Source organism: Somniosus microcephalus, chromosome 14 (assembly GCF_052327205.1).
Source record: "Somniosus microcephalus isolate GS21.2 chromosome 14, FLI_Smic_1.0, whole genome shotgun sequence".
In the NCBI taxonomy this organism is placed as follows: Eukaryota; Metazoa; Chordata; class Chondrichthyes; order Squaliformes; family Somniosidae; genus Somniosus; species Somniosus microcephalus.
In genome coordinates, this window is record NC_141000.1 from 117,155,140 (window position 1) to 117,173,114 (window position 17,975).

The 17,975-nt window shown below is 48.2% G+C and overlaps 1 protein-coding gene across 1 annotated transcript in view; it reads left to right on the top strand.

Moving 5' to 3' along the window:
• The window catches only part of adamts5 (ADAM metallopeptidase with thrombospondin type 1 motif, 5 (aggrecanase-2)), a 42,146-nt gene that overhangs the window by 394 nt on the left and 23,777 nt on the right, over window positions 1-17,975 (top strand). Inside the window, exons 1-4 of the mRNA XM_086007235.1 lie at window positions 1-843; window positions 8,953-9,085; window positions 10,254-10,421; window positions 13,074-13,357. The exon at window positions 1-843 is cut by the window's left edge and continues 394 nt beyond it. Of these exons, the coding sequence (XP_085863361.1) occupies window positions 1-843; window positions 8,953-9,085; window positions 10,254-10,421; window positions 13,074-13,357 (1,428 nt within the window). The remainder of the gene's footprint in view (window positions 844-8,952; window positions 9,086-10,253; window positions 10,422-13,073; window positions 13,358-17,975) is intronic.

The following is a 17,975-nucleotide window of genomic DNA, read 5'->3' on the forward strand; positions in this document are numbered from 1 at the left end:
CGGAGGAGGAGCGGGCTGGTGCAGAATGTGGATCGGATTTACGGCGGGGACGGCAAGGTCGGCTACATCGTGTACGCGGACGGCAAGCGGTTCCTGCTGGATCTGGAGAGGGACGAGGCGGCGCTCACCTCGCCCCACCTTGGTGCCCGGGTCCGGGGCGCGCCGGGTGACGGGCACTGCCACTACCGGGGCACGGTGGACTCGCAGCCCGAGTCGCTGGCCGTCTTCAGTCTCTGCGGGGGTCTGGACGGTTTCTTCGCGGTGGGGCGCTCCCGCTACACCATCAGCCCGCTGCTGGGCTCCGGGGCCCGGCAGCGCCAGGTGTTTGGAGATGCATCCGACCGGGTCCTGCACGTCTTTGCGAGAGATGCTTTCAGCTTCCAGACCGTGGCACAGCCCAGCCGCTGCGAGACCCCTGCCTCCGGGCTGAAGGGCGAGCGAGGAGAGGACGCTGCCCCGCACAAGCCTCCCAGCGGCTGGGGCTCGCCGGGCGGCTCCGAGCTCCCCAGGCGCTCCCGGCGCTCGGTCTCCAGAGCCCGGCACGTTGAGCTGCTGCTGGTGGCGGACCAGTCCATGTCCAAGCAGTACGGGCGCCACCTCCAGCACTACCTGCTGACCCTGGCCTCCATCGCCTCCAAGCTGTTCGGCCACGCCAGCATCGAGAACCCGGTCCGCCTGGCCGTCGTCAGGGTCATGATCATCAGCGACCGAGACAAGGGGCCCGAGATCAACAAGAACGCCGCGGCCACACTCAAGAACTTCTGCCGGTGGCAGTATAAGCAGAACCAGCACGGCGATGGCCACGCAGAGCACCACGACGCTGCCATCCTCTTCACCCGGGAGGTAAGGCAACTTTTACACACACACACACATAAATATATATATAATATATAAACGTCAAACTCTAGCCTAAGCAGCAAGTGTCGGTATGCACCTTTAACAGTTTGCATTGAAATCAATTATTTTATTACTAAGGTTTCCATGGAGGGAGGGGGAGATGGAAGTGGGGTCAATTGGTCAACAGAATCGTGGAATCCCATATAATATAGAATCAGAACTTGACCTATTCAGTCACACCAGCAGTCGGTGAACTTCAATGTGCACGCCTGTCTTTGGCAGGGCGAGTGGCACAGTGTGCTGCCGCGCACATTTGATTTGCACTCTCCTTGAACTTGGCCTGGCAAAGCTTTAAGCGGCGAGTCATTGACACTGGCATAGTTCAGCGTGGGCATGATGATCGCCTTGGCATGCCAACATCTCGCGTGTGTGTGTTGTGTGTGTTTATTGAAAAAAATCTCAAGATTGTTGTGAATCCCCCTGGGGAATGAAATGATTGGAATTCCTTACACCGACTTGCAAGGTGCAACTAAAAAAATGTATTAATTGTATTTTTAAGTGTAAGTTTTTTTTAAATTGTATTGGTCCATTGGTTTGGAGGGGGTGGCTGTTGTTGGCAGGATGATCCTGAGCTGTCAGGAATGCCCTGGAGATGATTTAGTTCACAATCTGTCTGTCTCCTCAGACCCGGATGGTTTTGTGTGTGTGTTTTACTTGCTTTTGCAGAAGGCATTATGATGAAGTCAGTGCTCACCAATAACACGCTCCCATCCAGTAAAATGTTTATAAACACACGGCTCCATGGCTTGCAAGTCAGGAGCATGTGCTTGCTGAATTAAAGAGGCACCGCCTTCGTGAATAAATTGCCTGGCAAATGTTGTTTTGCATTTGTTCATGTGATGCCAGTTGAGTGCATTATGTCGCGACGAATAACTTTGACTTTTCTTCCTCTGCAAGTCGAAAAAAATAGGTTTGTCAAACACTTATTTTTTTTCCTAGAAAGTCAGTGCCCCTTTAAGTTATCTTTATGCTAATCCGAGGCCCTTTGGACCAGCCTTGGGATCCAGTCAGCAGCTCTGGGGTTTTTTTTCGTGGGAACTTCAGCAGCTGCAGTCTGTAAGTTCAGTGCCTGGAGGAACTCTTGTGAACAGAAACCTCCCTCCTTACCCTCACCCCTTCGCTGGCCATATAACCTTAGAGAGCTCCGGTGAAATTTACATTCAGATTAAAGGGGAATTTTCACCAGTTAAAGGCAAGAATGAGGAGGAAGATATTCTATCCCCCAATTGTTTTAGCATGGATTTTGCCCCTTCTTCACCCTCTTGCTCCAAATCCTTGAACTGCAGACGCAAAACGGTGACTTTTTTTTAATGTGAATTACATCATGGTGTTATCTGTTGACCATGATTAGCCAGGCAGTTTTTAACTGGTACAGATGCCTCCTTAAGTCTCTCATGGAGTTTCAGTTCTCAATGCACATGCATTATATGTAAGGTGATCATATATTTTTGGTATTTTTTTCACTCCTTCATTCTTATTACTTGTGCTTCAGTGACTGGGTTTGTAAGATCATGGAAATTCGGCACTGTTCCAAGTTTTGGAACTTTGTATTTATAAGGACATAACCAGATTTCAGAATGAGTTGAACCAACAGATGTCCAGTTGCACCTGTACGGTTCTGGAAAAAGTCTGACTTGAAATTCCTCAGGCTAATGTTTTCTTCTTCTTGCCAATTTTCCTCCTCCCCGTTTCTCGAGCCATTAACTAGTTGCTGGGAAGTGGTGCCATAGGTGCATTTCCCAAGCAGCGATTATTCAACTGTGAGCCTCGATGGTGTACGTTGCCGGCTATTCAGTCACTGTGGACAGCTGAACTCATGCTGTTCTCGGTAAACGTTTACTTTCCCGCATGAGTCTCTGGACACCAATCAGCAGCAGGGGGCATTGCTAATTTGTCCTTTTCTAGCATGGGACATTGAGGTCAATTGAGACTGGTGAGATCAGATAACTCGGCATACACCAGCAATCAAATTTAGGACCTACCTGGTCTGCGTGGCTCAACAGCTCACTGGAGCCAATGGATAGGTGATTATTCCAGCCTAGGTGTCCGACTCGCTTGTCTCTGTGGTAGTTTGGGCTATTGGTTCTCAGTCTATAACTACCAGAACTGGAGAGAAATTAGAATGTTTGAGAGTAGTAGAACCACAGTATTTCCACACAAGTTAGTTCCTCACCTGTGCTAATGATGGAGAGAGGTGGGAGGGGAGAAAGAGATGGTTAGCTCTTAATAAAGATCAAATCTATCCAAGTGTTGAATGTGTGCACTGATATCTCAGGAGGCTTCTCAAGCACCTCTCTTACACTCCTGGTCAGAATACACGAAATAGCTTGTCATCTGATAGGAGATCGTACTACCACTTCTCGTCCAACCTCGCTCTCAGCCAACATCTTATTATGCTCACTGCTTCTATGAACTTCTTTGCTTCTTCGAACTAAAAAAGGTGTGGTCCTGTATGCTCTTCCCTCCCCACAACCTCACTGCATTGAAATCAAGATTCATCACCTATTCCAATTCACTTTTTACCAGGACCTTGAAATTGTTAACATGGCTTTTTCCTGGTGTGATATTGAGCCATAAAGACGAGGAGTGTTCCAGGTTTGATTCTCCTGATCATTGTTGAATTAACTGATCTCAGCTGGACAGCAGTAATAGCACTGCCATTGTCACCAATGCCTCTGGACTCAGGAGATTAAAAATCTGGGGTTCCTGCTCCCAATCTCCATCTAATGGTCCCCCCCCCCCGCCCCCCACTCAAAAGTGTGCCTGTGCAGAAATTGGTGGAAGACAGGATTGGGCTTGCCTGTTACACCCTCCACAGTTGAATAGCATGCCGACACTCATTGTCAAGACTCGCACGTGAATCCTGACCACTTGGGCTGAGCTACTAGAGGACTGGTCCCACCTGTGGAACCGTATGTTCAAACCAGAGTCAGGGGACGAGGGGATAAAACTGGAAAAAGCAAACAAATAGGCTTTTAAAGGAGTCTGGTTCTGTAACTAGGCAAGTGTAGCATCAATTATGCCCAGTTACATGCTTCTGTGTTTCCACAGATTGTATAATGTAGTGGCTTCTCGTACAGTCATTGAAAGGTCAGGGGATTGCGCTTTCTATGAATGTCCACCAGACATTTCATGACTCATTAGTCGCGTCCATAACGCACATGGGTGCCAAGTATGTCAAAAAGTTGTCTCTATCCTGTGTGAGAACATTCTCGGGGAAAGAAACAACGTACAACTGGTGTACAATAGAAACACTGCGGTTTTCTCCCCTCCTCTCCCGAAAGCTCGAAGTCACGCTGAGGTATGGCTGCCGAGATGCCAACCGTGCTTTGCAGTTCTTCCTGTGTGAGCCAAAACAGTGAATGTCAGCAGGCTTTTCGACTCACTTGCCTTGTGGTCTCTCCTTATTTCCACCTTGGCACTGGCCTGCACAATGGACTTGAGAGTCTCTTAGCCTTGGTTTCCCAGCTTTTATTTTATTTTTTAAAAGGGGTTGGTATTGACCAAATGGAGGCTGTAGATCTTAAAATTTAAATTCATCGTCTTGAAACTCCAGCTGTGCACAACGACTATAATTTCTAACATTGATTACTACTGCGTTTAATTGCTGCTAATTCAATTTGACAGTATAAAACAAATTTGGTTGTATCTATAATTGTACAGATCAGGAAGGCACGTTTGCACTATCAGTAACTGCTCCATAAGGATAATTTCTTTCAAAGCTGCAATAATTTATGAGAGAATTATAAAACAGTAACTGTAGCAAAATCTGTCACCTTTCCGCCTCTCCCAAACGATCCAATCGTGCCAACTGATGAAAGAGCATGTGTGTAAGAGAAACAGTAACTTCTCCAATTGGGAACTTAGTCCCAGTGGAATGAATTGGATAGGGCGATCTCTACATGAAGAAAACTTACTCCCCGAATGCTTGACGAGTAAAGGCCGTACAGCCCAGAAAGGTGTCAGGTTTGATCCCTGACCTAGGTGATCTCAACCAAGGTGGGGGTAAGGGCCTGTGTCCCTGTGCCGGGCGAGTGAAAGATATCTACCAGGGTTCCTGCTCCTGGTCGCTGTCCAGTGACACCTGCTAGACAGCGCGCACCTGAGGATGTTGGGTGGGGCCAGAACGGGGCGTGGCTGTGATGCCCTCCACGGTAAAATAGCCTGCTGTCCAAGTTTATACATGATAACCAACGGAACTGTACTCCAGCAGAAATCAGCACCTTCAAAAGAGGAGGCAAATAAAAGGGAATATAAAATCTGTTTTTAGCCACATTGATCTTAGGCGGAACCTGCTTCAAGATCTTGGTGGAAAGACTGTCAGATTCCTGGTTTGTGCCATGGCAAAACCGCTGGCAATACAGTAACCCACATTCCAGTACTTTTACATAATTGTGTTTTTCTTAAGTATATCGGGCGCAATTACCTTGTGGCGCATTCCTGTGTTTACAAGCTGAACAAAGTATCTTGTGTGACCTTTCATCAGAAGATAATATGCCTTTCATTGACGCAGCCTGCCCATGTCATTTGGTATATTGCAAGGGAAAATAGTCCTTAATCTGCCCACCATGTGATACTTTATTTTTGGAACATTTAAAAAAAAATTCCTGAGTTTCATAATAACTCCTTTTTCGAGAAGGGGGGGGAGGCAGGGGTAGAAAGATTGAACCAGAAGTGAGGCAGAGGCAGGTCCAACCAGTCGAGGGTGGCGGGGGGGGCGGGTGTGGAGGGAGGGTGGTCAGCGCCTTGTGTTTATCAATAACCATACTATGAATAGATGAACTTATTCAGGAAAAACTCACTGCTGACAAAGTAACTATCAAATCCCACACCGGAACATAATTGTGACTAATGGTGTACATGGGTCTTTGGACTCTACTATTGGGTAAATAATAAACAGTAAGGCTGTTTGTTTACGTGTGTTTGTGTGCGCAGATATTTGTTTATTTTCCAAAGATTTTGTGTCGGCCAAAATAAAGCATTAATTCCCAGCTGTGTTGCCCTGTGCCTTTAAGCGGAGGCAGCAACACAAACAGAGTGCTGACCAGCAGAGACACCTGATTCCGGAGCCTTTGAACTAATGCCAGGGACCTGCGTGAAAACACCACTCATTGCCTCCTTCCTCTAACCTGTTTTTTTCCTATAATTATTATTTTTTTGTCCCTCTGCAATGTTGTTTTTCTCTCTTCCCTCTCCCTTTTCAGAGAGAGCCACTAATGGCCGGTTTGCACAGACTGCAGGTACTGCCCCTCTTGGCTGCACAGGAGAGAAACCCCAACTCATTAAATTCTCAGAGCAAACATTCTCTCTAAGAAGGAAACAGCTTACTTACCAGCAACAAGAGCCTTGGCGGCTCTGAGCCATTCATCTAATCATTGCTTCTTGGTTTTACACTGGTGGTGACCTGCACTATGGCCCTGGTCTCTTTGCCCTTATTTATTAACTTTAAGCAAACAAATTAGTAGATATATATCTACGGTTATAGAAATGCATATGCAGCATACCCTTTTGTCCAGCCTGTGTATATAAAATATATACACACGGGTTAGAGTGTGCCACAAAACATACATGGGGGTGAAATATTTATTTTAAGTGGATTAACGCCTCCATTAAAATAGCAACCAGAGAAATTTCGTAAAAGCGCATTATTCATTCGTACACTAATATTCAAAGAAGTTAATAGGCAATTCCACGTTGTGGTATTTGCAAAAGGCGCCTTCGGAAATCGCAGGCACTCAGCCTGTGAGTCCAGCCGTGGCTGGTAATCCTGCGCTTTCCCAAGACGCGCTCCCCGGAAGTGCCGCTCCCTGCTGGGAGCACTGAATCGCGGTGTCGCGCTTTTTAATTTTGAGCCAATGTTTTGTGACCACTTAAGTTTCATGCTTCGGTGTTATCTGAACGCAAAGATGTGTAGCAGCCTTGAACTGCACTGTGGACCCTCAGAAATAAGATGTAAAGTGTCCTGTGTTGCCATGCAGAGGGAAGGGCATGATGACACAATCTTCTCTTCTTCTCAAGCAGTCCCTCGAAACCGAGGATGACTTGCTTCCACATTAAAAATGAGTTCTCAGGTGACTGATGAGTCCAATGCGGGACCTACAGTCTCTGTCACAGGTGGGGCAGACGGTGGGTGGGGTGCTTGGGTTGACTTGCGCTCCTTGCGTTTGGCTTCCGCTTGCTCCCGGCGAAGAGACTCGAGGTGTTCGGCGCCTTCCCGGATGCTTCTCCTCCACTTTGTGCGGTCTTGGGCCAGGGATTCCCAGGTGTCGGTGGGGATGTTGCACTTTTTCACAATCACCTTCCTGGACACATCTGGTTAGCGCTATCATCTTTAATTCTTTGATTTATTTTTCACACACACACCCCTCTGCCGCCAAAGTCTTGCTGGGGTACAGTTCCGTGGGCATTAGCAGCCTTTAAGTGCTCATCCAAGTGGTCATTCTTCATGATATGATCATCAGCAGGCTGTTCAATTCAGAATGTGGGGGCATCACAGCTGAAACGGATCCTACCCTCACTCTGTGTACACACACATGCACGTTCACAGCAGGGCGATCAGGTGACATTGCATGGGCCAACCAAAATGGGAGATAATGTGGTGGGGTAAAATTAATGTAGGTGTAAATAAATATTAATTCGAATTCATCAATTAAAAACAACACACATCAGTAATGATTATTTTACCAAAAAACTTAAAATACATGTCTCGAGAGATTTAAAAAATAACAATTCTGAGTGTGATTTTTGGAAACATGGCCAAAGTATGACCTAGAAATCCAAACAATCTTAAAGATATAAACAGAAAGGAAGCCAATTATTTCATGCTGGGTTCTTCTTACCTGGAATCTGAAGTTTACAAGCAGCTCCAATTACCTGGATTTGTCTGTTTAGACCACTGCCCAGGGGGTATTAGAGCAGCAGACTTACAAACGAGTCGGGTTAAACAGCCAAACATCACAATGTTGCTCCAGACCATCTTTGAGCAATGGAACATGAGATCTGCTGATATCATACAAATCATCTGAGCTCCGTAACATAATAAGTTTGCTCAGTGTGCTAGAAAAAGATGGGGCGATCTGTTCTATGCCTTTAGCTTTAAATCTAAAACAAAGGCATCAATATCCTAAAATTGCGCATCAGTGAGCATTTGAAAGAGAAAAGACTGGTTAGCGTTTAACATGCCATCCATTCCTAGTGAAAGATCTCACCTTAGATATAGTGTGTCTTTGCTCTTTCAGCCATGGCACAGTTGGTAGTGCTACTTACCTCTTAGAAGGTTGTGGATTCAAATCCCACTCCAGGGACTTGAGCACAAAAATCTAGGCTGATACTCCAGTGCAGTGCTGAGGGAGTGCTGCACTGTCAGAGGTGCTGTCTTTCAGATAAGACAATTAAACCAGGGCTCTATCTGCTCTCTCAGGTGGATGTAAAAGATCCCATGGCATTATTTTGAAGAAGAGCAGGGGAGTTATCCCCAGTGTCCTGGCCAATATTTATCTTTCAATCACTAAAAACAGATTATCTGGTCATTACCACATTGCTGTTTGTGGGAGCTTGCTGTGCGCAAATTGGCTGCCACGTTTCCTACATTACAACAGTGACTACACTTCAAAAGTACTTCATTGACTGTAAAGTGCTTTGGGACATCTTGAGGTCGTGAAAGGCGCTATAGAAATGCAAGTCTTTTTTTCTCTTAGATACTCACCTGCTGTGTATTTCCAACATTTTTTGATCTTAATTTAGAATCTATTGTGTGTGTTCTTAAAGCAAAGCCTTTGTCTAGCCCAGATGTTCAGGTGGAGTGTGAATCTCTTCATCTAGTCAATGTGCAGTGAGGCACTGAGGTCTTGTTGGCTGGATAATGTTGCATTAATATTCCACTGCCTTTGTTTGTTGCTGTCTTTAATGATGAAAGCTCCTGCCCCAAGTCTGAACCCATCATTCAGGTAGTGATTGACCTGCTGTGTCATTCTATCATGTTCTGTTTCTAATTTGAACTTCTTTAAAAAAATCTCTAGTTTGAATCGAATGCATTTTTCATTTCTTTTTTCGCAGAATTTGTGTGGACACCATTCATGTGATACTTTGGGAATGGCGGATGTGGGAACCATCTGCTCCCCCGAGCGTAGCTGTGCGATTGTCGAAGACGATGGCCTCCACGCTGCATTTACAGTCGCCCACGAAATCGGTATGTACACTGGTATATAAAAGAGAAGCAAATCTGTATATACTCCTAGATAAGGCAACCTATGTACAAGAACCCCACAAATGGTTCAACGGGATGATGAGTCTGTCTTAGCTGACACCTTGGGGATTATTATTTTATCTTTATATGTATCGAGTTCAGGTGATAAATGGAGAGATGGATTGGCCCCCAATATGTAGCCAGGGGGAGTGATAGGGCAGTGTTGCGCTGCAGTTCCCCACAGGCCCAGCCATGGTTGCTATGGAGAGGGAGGTGCTGAGCAGTGGCCTGGTGCTTCCCCATAGGGAGAAAATCAGAGTACTTTACAACACAAAAGTAGGCCGTTCGGCCTATTGCGAATGTACCAGCTCTCTGAAAGAGCTATCCACTTAGTTCCATTCTCCTGCCCTTTCTCCAGACCCTTTCTTTTCTTTTTACAATAATATTTTACTTCCGTTTTAAAAGTTGTTATGGATTCTGTGCACCCCATTGTACCTGGTAGGATATTCAACATCCTAACAGCCCTCTGCATAGAAACAAATCTGGCAACCCCTCTCTTCATTCTATTGGTGATGATCTTGATTCAATGCTTGACTCATCAACCAATGGAAATAGTTTATCCCAATTTACTTCATCAAAACCCGTCATGATTTTGAACAGCTGTATTAGATCTTCTCTTAACCCTCTTTGTTATAATGAAAAGAGCTCAAGTTTCTCTCGTCGCTCTTCATAATTAAAGCCTCTGCTCCATATTGTCAACTTAATGAATCTCTTCTGCACATTCTTCATGGTCTGATCATAGGGACTGTCATCCTGCAACCACTTTGGCAAATTTGAATCTGGTTCCAGAGAATGGCTATGGGCAAGGTCTGTGGGAGCAGGATGCCTGTCCAGCTTCTCAGATTGGCAGCATTGCCAGAAGATCCAAAGAAAAGGGACAAGGCCCATAGTGCTGGGCACCAATTCAGTTTGAAAAGAGTGAGAGTGTAGACAAGATAAATCAAGAAGCAGTGGTTAGGTGATGCCTAGCTTGGGTTTTAGATGGGGGATTGTTTATCAAGAAGGCATTCGACAATCAAAATAGTGAAATTATGTTAAAACTGAGAACTGTTTAAGGCATCAAATCAGACAATACTTATGTTTTAACGTAACTACTTCTTGTTGATCAAAGGACATCTCCTGGGACTGTCCCATGATGATTCCAAATTCTGTGAGGAGTCTTATGGCTTGACTGAGGATAAACGGTTAATGTCTTCCATTCTGACCAGCATCGACTCCTCCAAACCATGGTCCAAATGCACTTCTGCCACAGTAACAGAGTTCTTTGACGACGGTCATGGTATGTATCCTGGCAGATGTGCTGTTAACAATCTATTGTTTATGACCCTTTTATAGCGTATTATTGAGTAGCACTTGCGTGTTGATATTGGTCGTGTGCCAAACCAATCATAGCCCATGCCAACAGAGCACAATCTCACTCCTGTTGCATTGTTTGTGCCCAAGATGACCATGTCTTTCATTTATTTAAAGATCTGCAAACTCCCACAAATGCTCAGTTGGTTAGTCATAGTTCAGTGGGTAGCACTCTTGCCTCTGAGTCAGAAGGTTGTGGGTTCAAGTCCCACTTCAAGAGACTTGAGACTTAAATCTATGCTGATACTCCAGTGTAGTGCTGAGGGAGCGCTGCACTGTGGGAGATGCTGTCTTTCTGATGAGATGTTAAACCGAAGCCCCGCCTGCCCTCTCAGGTGGACATAAAAGATCCCATGGCACTATTTTGAAGAAAAGCAGGGGAGTTCTCCCAGGTGTCCTGGCCAATATTCATCCCTCAGTCACTAAAAACAGATTGTCTGGGCATTATCTCATTGCTGTTTGTGGGAGCTTGCTGTGTGTAAATTGGCTGCTGCATTTCCTACATTACAACAGTGACTACACTTCAAAAGTACTTCATTGGCTGTAAAGTGCTTTGGGACGTCCTGAGGTTGTGAAAGGACTGTGTAAATGCAAGTTTTTCTTTTACTGAGGCAGCCAGGCCAAGATTATCCCAGGTTTGATCTCTGGTCTGTGGTGTGTTGCTGATCTCAGCGGAGGTGGTGCTAGGGGCCCTAAGCCCCTGGACTGAAGAGGGGTGGAAATTGGTCAGGATTCCAACAGCTGATCGCTCTTTGGTGACCCCTGCTGGGAAATTTCTGCGGGCCTTGATGAGATCAGGAGCAGACTCAGCTGTGATGTCTCCAGCAATAAAATAGCCTGCCAGAATTTATTATGTAGGTTCACGTGGGTAGCTGGTGCGTAGAACCATACCCCAGCGTGCATCAGCACCTTTAGGAGAAGAGGGAAAGAAACTGGAAGGAGAATCCAAAGAAAACATAAAGTAAATTTAGTTCAAATTGTGGTGTAAACATAATTAGAAGGAAATGCCTCAATCATAGCTCATTTGTTTATTTATTGCAAAGTTCCAAGTATAAAGTATGAATGAACAAATTCGCATTCATATGGAGGCTTATTACATTTCTCAGGATGCCCTAAACGTGTTGAAGTGTAGCCATTGTTGTTATGTGGCAGCCAATTCCACACAGCAAGGTCCCACAAACAGAAAGTGAGATGTCTGACCAGTCAAGCTGTTTTTTGGTGGTTTTGCTTGAGAAGGAAATATTGGCCAGGACATCGGGAGAGCTCCCTGCCCTTCTTCAAATAGTGCCGTGGGACTTTTATCATCCGTGGAAAAGGCAGATAGGGTCTTAGTTTAACATCTCATCTGCCTGTTGGAGGTTAGATAGCACAGTTACAACATAGGGAATAAATCTGGGGCATTCGAAATCCATTCTCCAGTCTGTGCGAGTCCACAACTTGTAATTCAGCACAAATTGGTACTAAATAAACAGTCTCACTCACAAGCACCACAAGGATAGCGAAGGTGGGAAATGGAAATGTTACGATGCAACAGGGACGGCAAGGAAAGCGGGTAATCTAGGGTTGAGACAGATTGCCGGATGGAGAGTAGAAGGATCTTTATTTGATATCTAAGCCATGCTGTGCCTGCCCTGGAATTGGCTGACGTTGACAGAATAGGAAGCTACCACACTCTTAAGCATAGATCTCCATCACTTCACAAGGAAATTGGCTCCATTTTGACTATACTAAAGTCGACGATGCCAGTTTTTGAAACAAATAAGTCTGGGTCTTTTCACCTATTTAAAGTTTAGTGAGACACTGCGGAGTTACTGACTGGATGACATTTGCTGGTATCTGTTATGATGACCCGTCTCTTCAATCATTCAAGGATGAGTGAGATTGCACTGAGCTTTTTTTATTCCAATTTCCTCCCATCCTCTCCTGAAAGTGCTGACTCTTACTGGGGGCGGGGGAGGTACAGTTCCACAGGCACCAGCTCTGGTGCCTCACCCAAGTGCCCAATCTTGTGTGTGCGTTAGCATTGAATGCCAGCAAGTTGTTTGACCGTGGGAAGAAATAACAGTGGAACTTGATCTTGCCCTCACACACACACACACATATGCTCATGTGCAGGGGTCGTGACTAACAATTAGGAGAATGAACCCTAGCTAATTTTTTCCCCGGAGCCATCTAGTCCAGTGGCACTGAGGCTAATTGTAACAACTCCCCCTGACTGAGACCAGCTAACAGCACAAGATCAAGCCTGGAACTTTACTATAATTGCACAATACTGCGGATGCTGGAAATCTGAAATAACAACAGAAAATGCTGGAAATACTCAGCAGGCCAGGCAGCATCCGTGGAGAGAGACACAGAGTTAACGTTTCAGGTCTGGGACCCTTCATCAGAACTGGAAAAAGCTGGCACAATACTGGAACTTTACTGGTCTATATGATTCAGTGTCACTCTTAGTATCGGGGAAGCTAGTTTACATTGAGTTGTAAGTTGGACAAAGCGGTGTTGTGACCTCTTTCTAGGAGATGTGCGCATACGTGAGGATTTTATTTTACGGTGCCCTGCTTCCTTTCCTTTCTAGGGGATTGCCTCCTTGATTCTCCACAGAAGCCTCTGCGTGGACCAGAGGAGCTGCCGGGGCAGAGCTACGATGCCGTCCGTCAGTGCAAGCTGGCCTTCGGGCCCGAGTACACGGTCTGCCCAGGGATGGATGTGTGCTCCCGCCTGTGGTGCGCTGTCATCCGTCAGGGGCAGATGGTGTGCATGACCAAGAAGCTGCCCGCCGTGGAAGGGACGCCGTGCGGAAAGGGGAGGATCTGCCTCCATGGGAAATGCGTGGACAAAACCAAACGGAGGTACTACTCGGTGAGTAAGAGGTCTAGGAGTGACGCCACAGATCAGAGAGCACGGAATTTCATTTCCTTGCACCCAGGTGCCGGGTACCCACTCCTAATCCGCTCATGTAGCACGGTGGCATAGTGGTTAGCACTGTTGCCTCACAGCGCCAGGGACCCGGGTTCAAATCCGGCCTCGGGTGACTGTCTGTGTGGAGTTTGCACATTCTCCCCGTGTTTGCGTGGGTTTCCTCCGGGTCCTCCGGTTTCCTCCCACAGTCCAAAGATGTGCGGGTTAGGTTGATTGGCCATGACAAAAATTGGCCCTTAGTGTTAGGGGGGATTAAATACGTGGGGTTACGGGGCTAGGGCTTGGGTGGGATGGCTGTCGGTGTAGGGACCAGGTGCTAGGGTTTGGATGATCAGCCATGATCTCGTTGAATGGCGGAGCAGGCTCGAAGGGCCGAATGGCCTGCTCCTATCTTCTATGTTTCTATGTGGTAGTGCGTGTGTGTGTAGACCTCTAGTCCACCTGTGATGTGCTCTGTCGCTGTCTAGGGTCACACACTAAAAATGAATGAGTGTGGTATTGGACGCTCCCAAAGACAAGTCTCCACCTTCAGAAGAGGAAATCAGAAGTAACACGGGGAGGGGGGATATTAGCCTCAAAGTGGCTGTTGTGCTGTATGTTTTTATCTCTGTTGTGATATGGAATGCTGCCCTGGGCTTTGAGGGATTGAAGGCAACAAATCTCAGGCGGTAATTGGCCCAGCTGTCTGTGTCATTTCAGTGCCGGGTTAGAACCAAGAATGCAGCTGACAAAGACTCTGGTGCCTCATTCCAATGGAAATAAAGCTAGTAAGCAAGAGAACAATGGCCTGTTTCATTCCAATGTCGTAACACGAAAGCTATTTTCCCACAGATCATCTCTTGATGTCGGCTGCCAAGCAGTAGTTGGTTTCCTCCAGTTCCCGAGGATTATAACACGGCATCTGAGCGTTTTCATAAAAAAGGAACTGGAGGAAATTCTCTGGTCTCGGCACTCGTGAGGCTGGAACCCGGCCCTGTGGGAATCTATTCAGGTTCGGTCTCTTGTGGCCCTGAAGTTATACAGTGGGGTACTTGCATAGGGACACTTAACGTTTAAACAGATGGGTTAGCAGCACCTCCTCTTGCATAGAGAAGAGCAGAGTTTCACACAAATGCATCAAGTGTCTGTGCGCTATTATCCCATGTTATAAGTTCAGGGTCTACAAGTGCAATTGGGTAGATTTACACAGTTCAAGTTTAGTGCATTTTGCAACTGTTGACATTTAAGATTAAGCTCCCCCAATGGCTCAGCGGATAAATGAACTAAGTGGGATAGGGAGGGGAAGCCTCAAGCCAGGCTTCCCGTTCTTGGTCACTGCCCACTTACTCCTGTTGGAAGGTGGGCGTTGATATACCTATCAATTCCTCCAATAAAAGGCGAAGAGTTACGAAGGTGACTAAAGGTTTTTATTGACTAAATAACAGCCCACTCTCGTGGGTGATCCGATCCAAGCAGGAGGAATACCAGCCAGTCGCTCACCTTTATACCTGGCCTGGTGGGTGGAGCCAAGGCGGAGTCGGCAGTGGTCATCCCAGGTATAGCAGTGTGGCAAGAGGCGACCTCGTACCGTGATACAATAGTGGTCAGTGATACAGTTATAACGAACAGTGGTGAACAGTGCTAACGATAGTGAACGTGGTTTACCACATTCACCCCTTGTTTAGAATTAAGTCCGGCGGGGTGAAGTGTACTACCAATTCTGGTAGGTCAGTCTGTCCGGAGGCTTCGTAAGCCTCTCCGATCGCCGCAGCGGTGGTGTTGCCTTATCCGGTGCTGGTGCCTTATCCGGTGTTGATGCTGGTGTTTGCGTGGTCGGCGAGGGCTCGTGGGGTTCCGGCATGCCGTCTACCTGGACTGAGGTTGGGGGGGGTGGTGGCGGTGTTTCCGGATCGGCTGAGGGTGCGAGGTCTCGTAGGGAGACAGTGTCCTCCCGCCCGTCTGGGTACGCCACGTAGGCGTACTGGGGGTTGGCGTGCAGGAGGTTCACCCTCTCGACCAGGGGGTCCGTTTTATGGGTCCTCACGTGTTTCCGCAGCCAGACCGGCCCCGGGGCGGTCAGCCAGGTTGGTAGAGTGGTTCCCGTAGTCGACTTCCTGGGGAAAACGAACATTCGTTCATGGGGGGTGGTGTTAGTGGCCGTGCAAAGTAATGACCGGATGGAGTGCAGCGCTGTCGGGAGGACTTCTTGCCAGCGGGAGGTTGGGAGGCCCTTAGACTTTAAGGCTAAGAGGACGGCCTTCCATACCGTCGCGTTCTCTCTTTCCACCTGACCGTTACCTCTGGGGTTGTAGCTGGTGGTCCTGCTTGCTGCAATACCTCTCTCTAGGAGGAATTGCCGGAGTTCCTCGCTCATGAAGGAGGAGCCCCGGTCGCTGTGTATATAGTTCGGGAACCCGAACAAGGCGAAGAGGGCATTCAGGCACTTAATGACCGTGCTACTGGTCATGTCGGGGCAGGGGAAGGCAAAGGGGAAACGGGAGTACTCATCAACGATGTTGAGGAAGTACACATTACGGTCAGAGGACGGGAGGGGCCCCTTAAAGTCGATGCTCAGGCGCTCGAAGGGGCGGGTGGCCTTGATCAGGCTTGCTCGGTCCGGCCTATAGAAGTGCGGTTTGCACTCCGCACAGGTCTGGCAGTTCCTGGTCATGGTCCTGACCTCCTCGATGGAGTAGGTCAGGTTGCGGGCCTTAATGAAATGGTAGAGTCTGGTGACTCCGGGGTGGCAGAGCTGGTCGTGGAGGGTCTGAAGCCTATCGATATGCGCGCTGGCGCATGTCATTCGTGAAAGGGCATCAGGGGATTCGTTCAGCTTGCCTGGCCGGTACAAGATCTCATAATCGTAGGTGGAGAGCTCGATTCTCCATCTCAAAATCTTGTCATTCTTGATTTTGCCCTTCAGCTTGTTATTAAACATGAAAGCCACCGAACGCTGGTCGGTGAGGAGGGTAAATCGTTTGCCTGCCAGGTAGTGCCTCCAGCGCCGTACTGCCTCCACGATCGCCTGGGCCTCTTTCTCGACCGACGAATGTCGGATCTCGGGGCCCTGTAGGGTCCTTGAGAAGAAGGCCACTGGCCTCCCCTCCTGGTTTAGGGTGGCGGCTAAGGCGAAGTCGGAGGCGTCGCTCTCCACCTGAAAGGGGATGGACTCGTCCACTGCGTGCATCGTGGCCTTGGCTATGTCTCCCTTAATGAGGGAGAAGGCCGCGCACGCCTCCTCCGTGAGGGGGAAGGAAGTGGCTTTCAGGAGGGGTCTGGCTTTGTCCGCGTAATTGGGTACCCATTGGGCATAGTAGGCGAAAAGCCCCAGGGTTCTCCTAAGTGCTTTAGGGCAGTGGGGGAGGGGTAGCTCCATGAGGGGGCGCATTCTTTCTGGGTCGGGGCCGATGATTCCGTTCTCCACTACGCAGCCGAGGATGGCAAGGCGCGTGGTGTTAAACACGCATTTCTCCTTATTGTAGGTGAGGTTCAGCCGTTGGGCCGTACGGAGGAATTTCTCCAGATTCGCGTCATGTTCCTGCTGGTCGCGGCCGCAGATAGTGACGTTATCTAGGTAGGGGAATGTAGCCTGCAGTTCGTTCTGGTCAACCATCTGGTCCATCTCCCTTTGGAAGACCGAGACCCCATTAGTGACACCGAAGGGGACCCTAAGGAAGTGGTATAGGCGCCCATTCGCCTCGAAGGCGGTATACTGGCGGTCCTCAGGGTGGATAGGGAGTTGGTGGTAGGCCGACTTCAGGTCGATGGTCGAGAATACTTTATACTGTGCAATCTGATTGACCATGTCAGATATGCGGGGGAGGGGGTATGCGTCCAGCTGGGTATATCTGTTTATGGTCTGGCTGTAGTCGATGACCAGGCGGTTTTTATCGCCGGTCTTTACGACTACGACCTGGGCACGCCAGGGGCTGCTGCTCCCCTCGATAATGCCCTCTTTCAGGAGGCGCCGCACCTCAGAGCTAATGAAGGCTCTGTCCCCGGCGCTATACCGCCTGCTTTTGGTAGCGACGGGTTTGCAGTCAGGGGTAAGGTTAGCAAACAGAGAGGGTGGCGGGACCTTGAGGGTGGAGAGGCTGCAGGTGTTACGCGGTGGGCGGTTTAACGTTTGCTGGTTGTTGACTGTGAGTGGGGGGAGGGGTCCACCGTATGCTAGGGTTACGCTTTGGAGGTGGGATTGGAAGTCCAGCCCTAGTAGGACGGCAGCGCAGAGATGGGGGAGGACGAGGAGTTTAAAGTTTTTATACTCCGTGCCCTTAACCGACAGGGTCACGACACAGTAGCCGCTGATGTCCGTGGCGTGGGACCTCGATGCCATCGAGATTCGGCTGCGCGTTGGTAGGACAGAGAGGGAGTAGTGGCTCACCGTGTCTGGGTGGATGAAGCTCTCCGTGCTTCCGCTGTCGAACAGGCAGGTCGTGGCGTGGCCGTTCACTTTGATGTCCATCATTGACTTGGACAGATGGTGCGGGCGGGCTTGGTCCAGGGTGACGGAAGCTAGTGTGTAGCTGAGCGAGTCGTTGTCATCTGCGGGCGAGGCGGTCGGGCGTGGTGAGTAAAA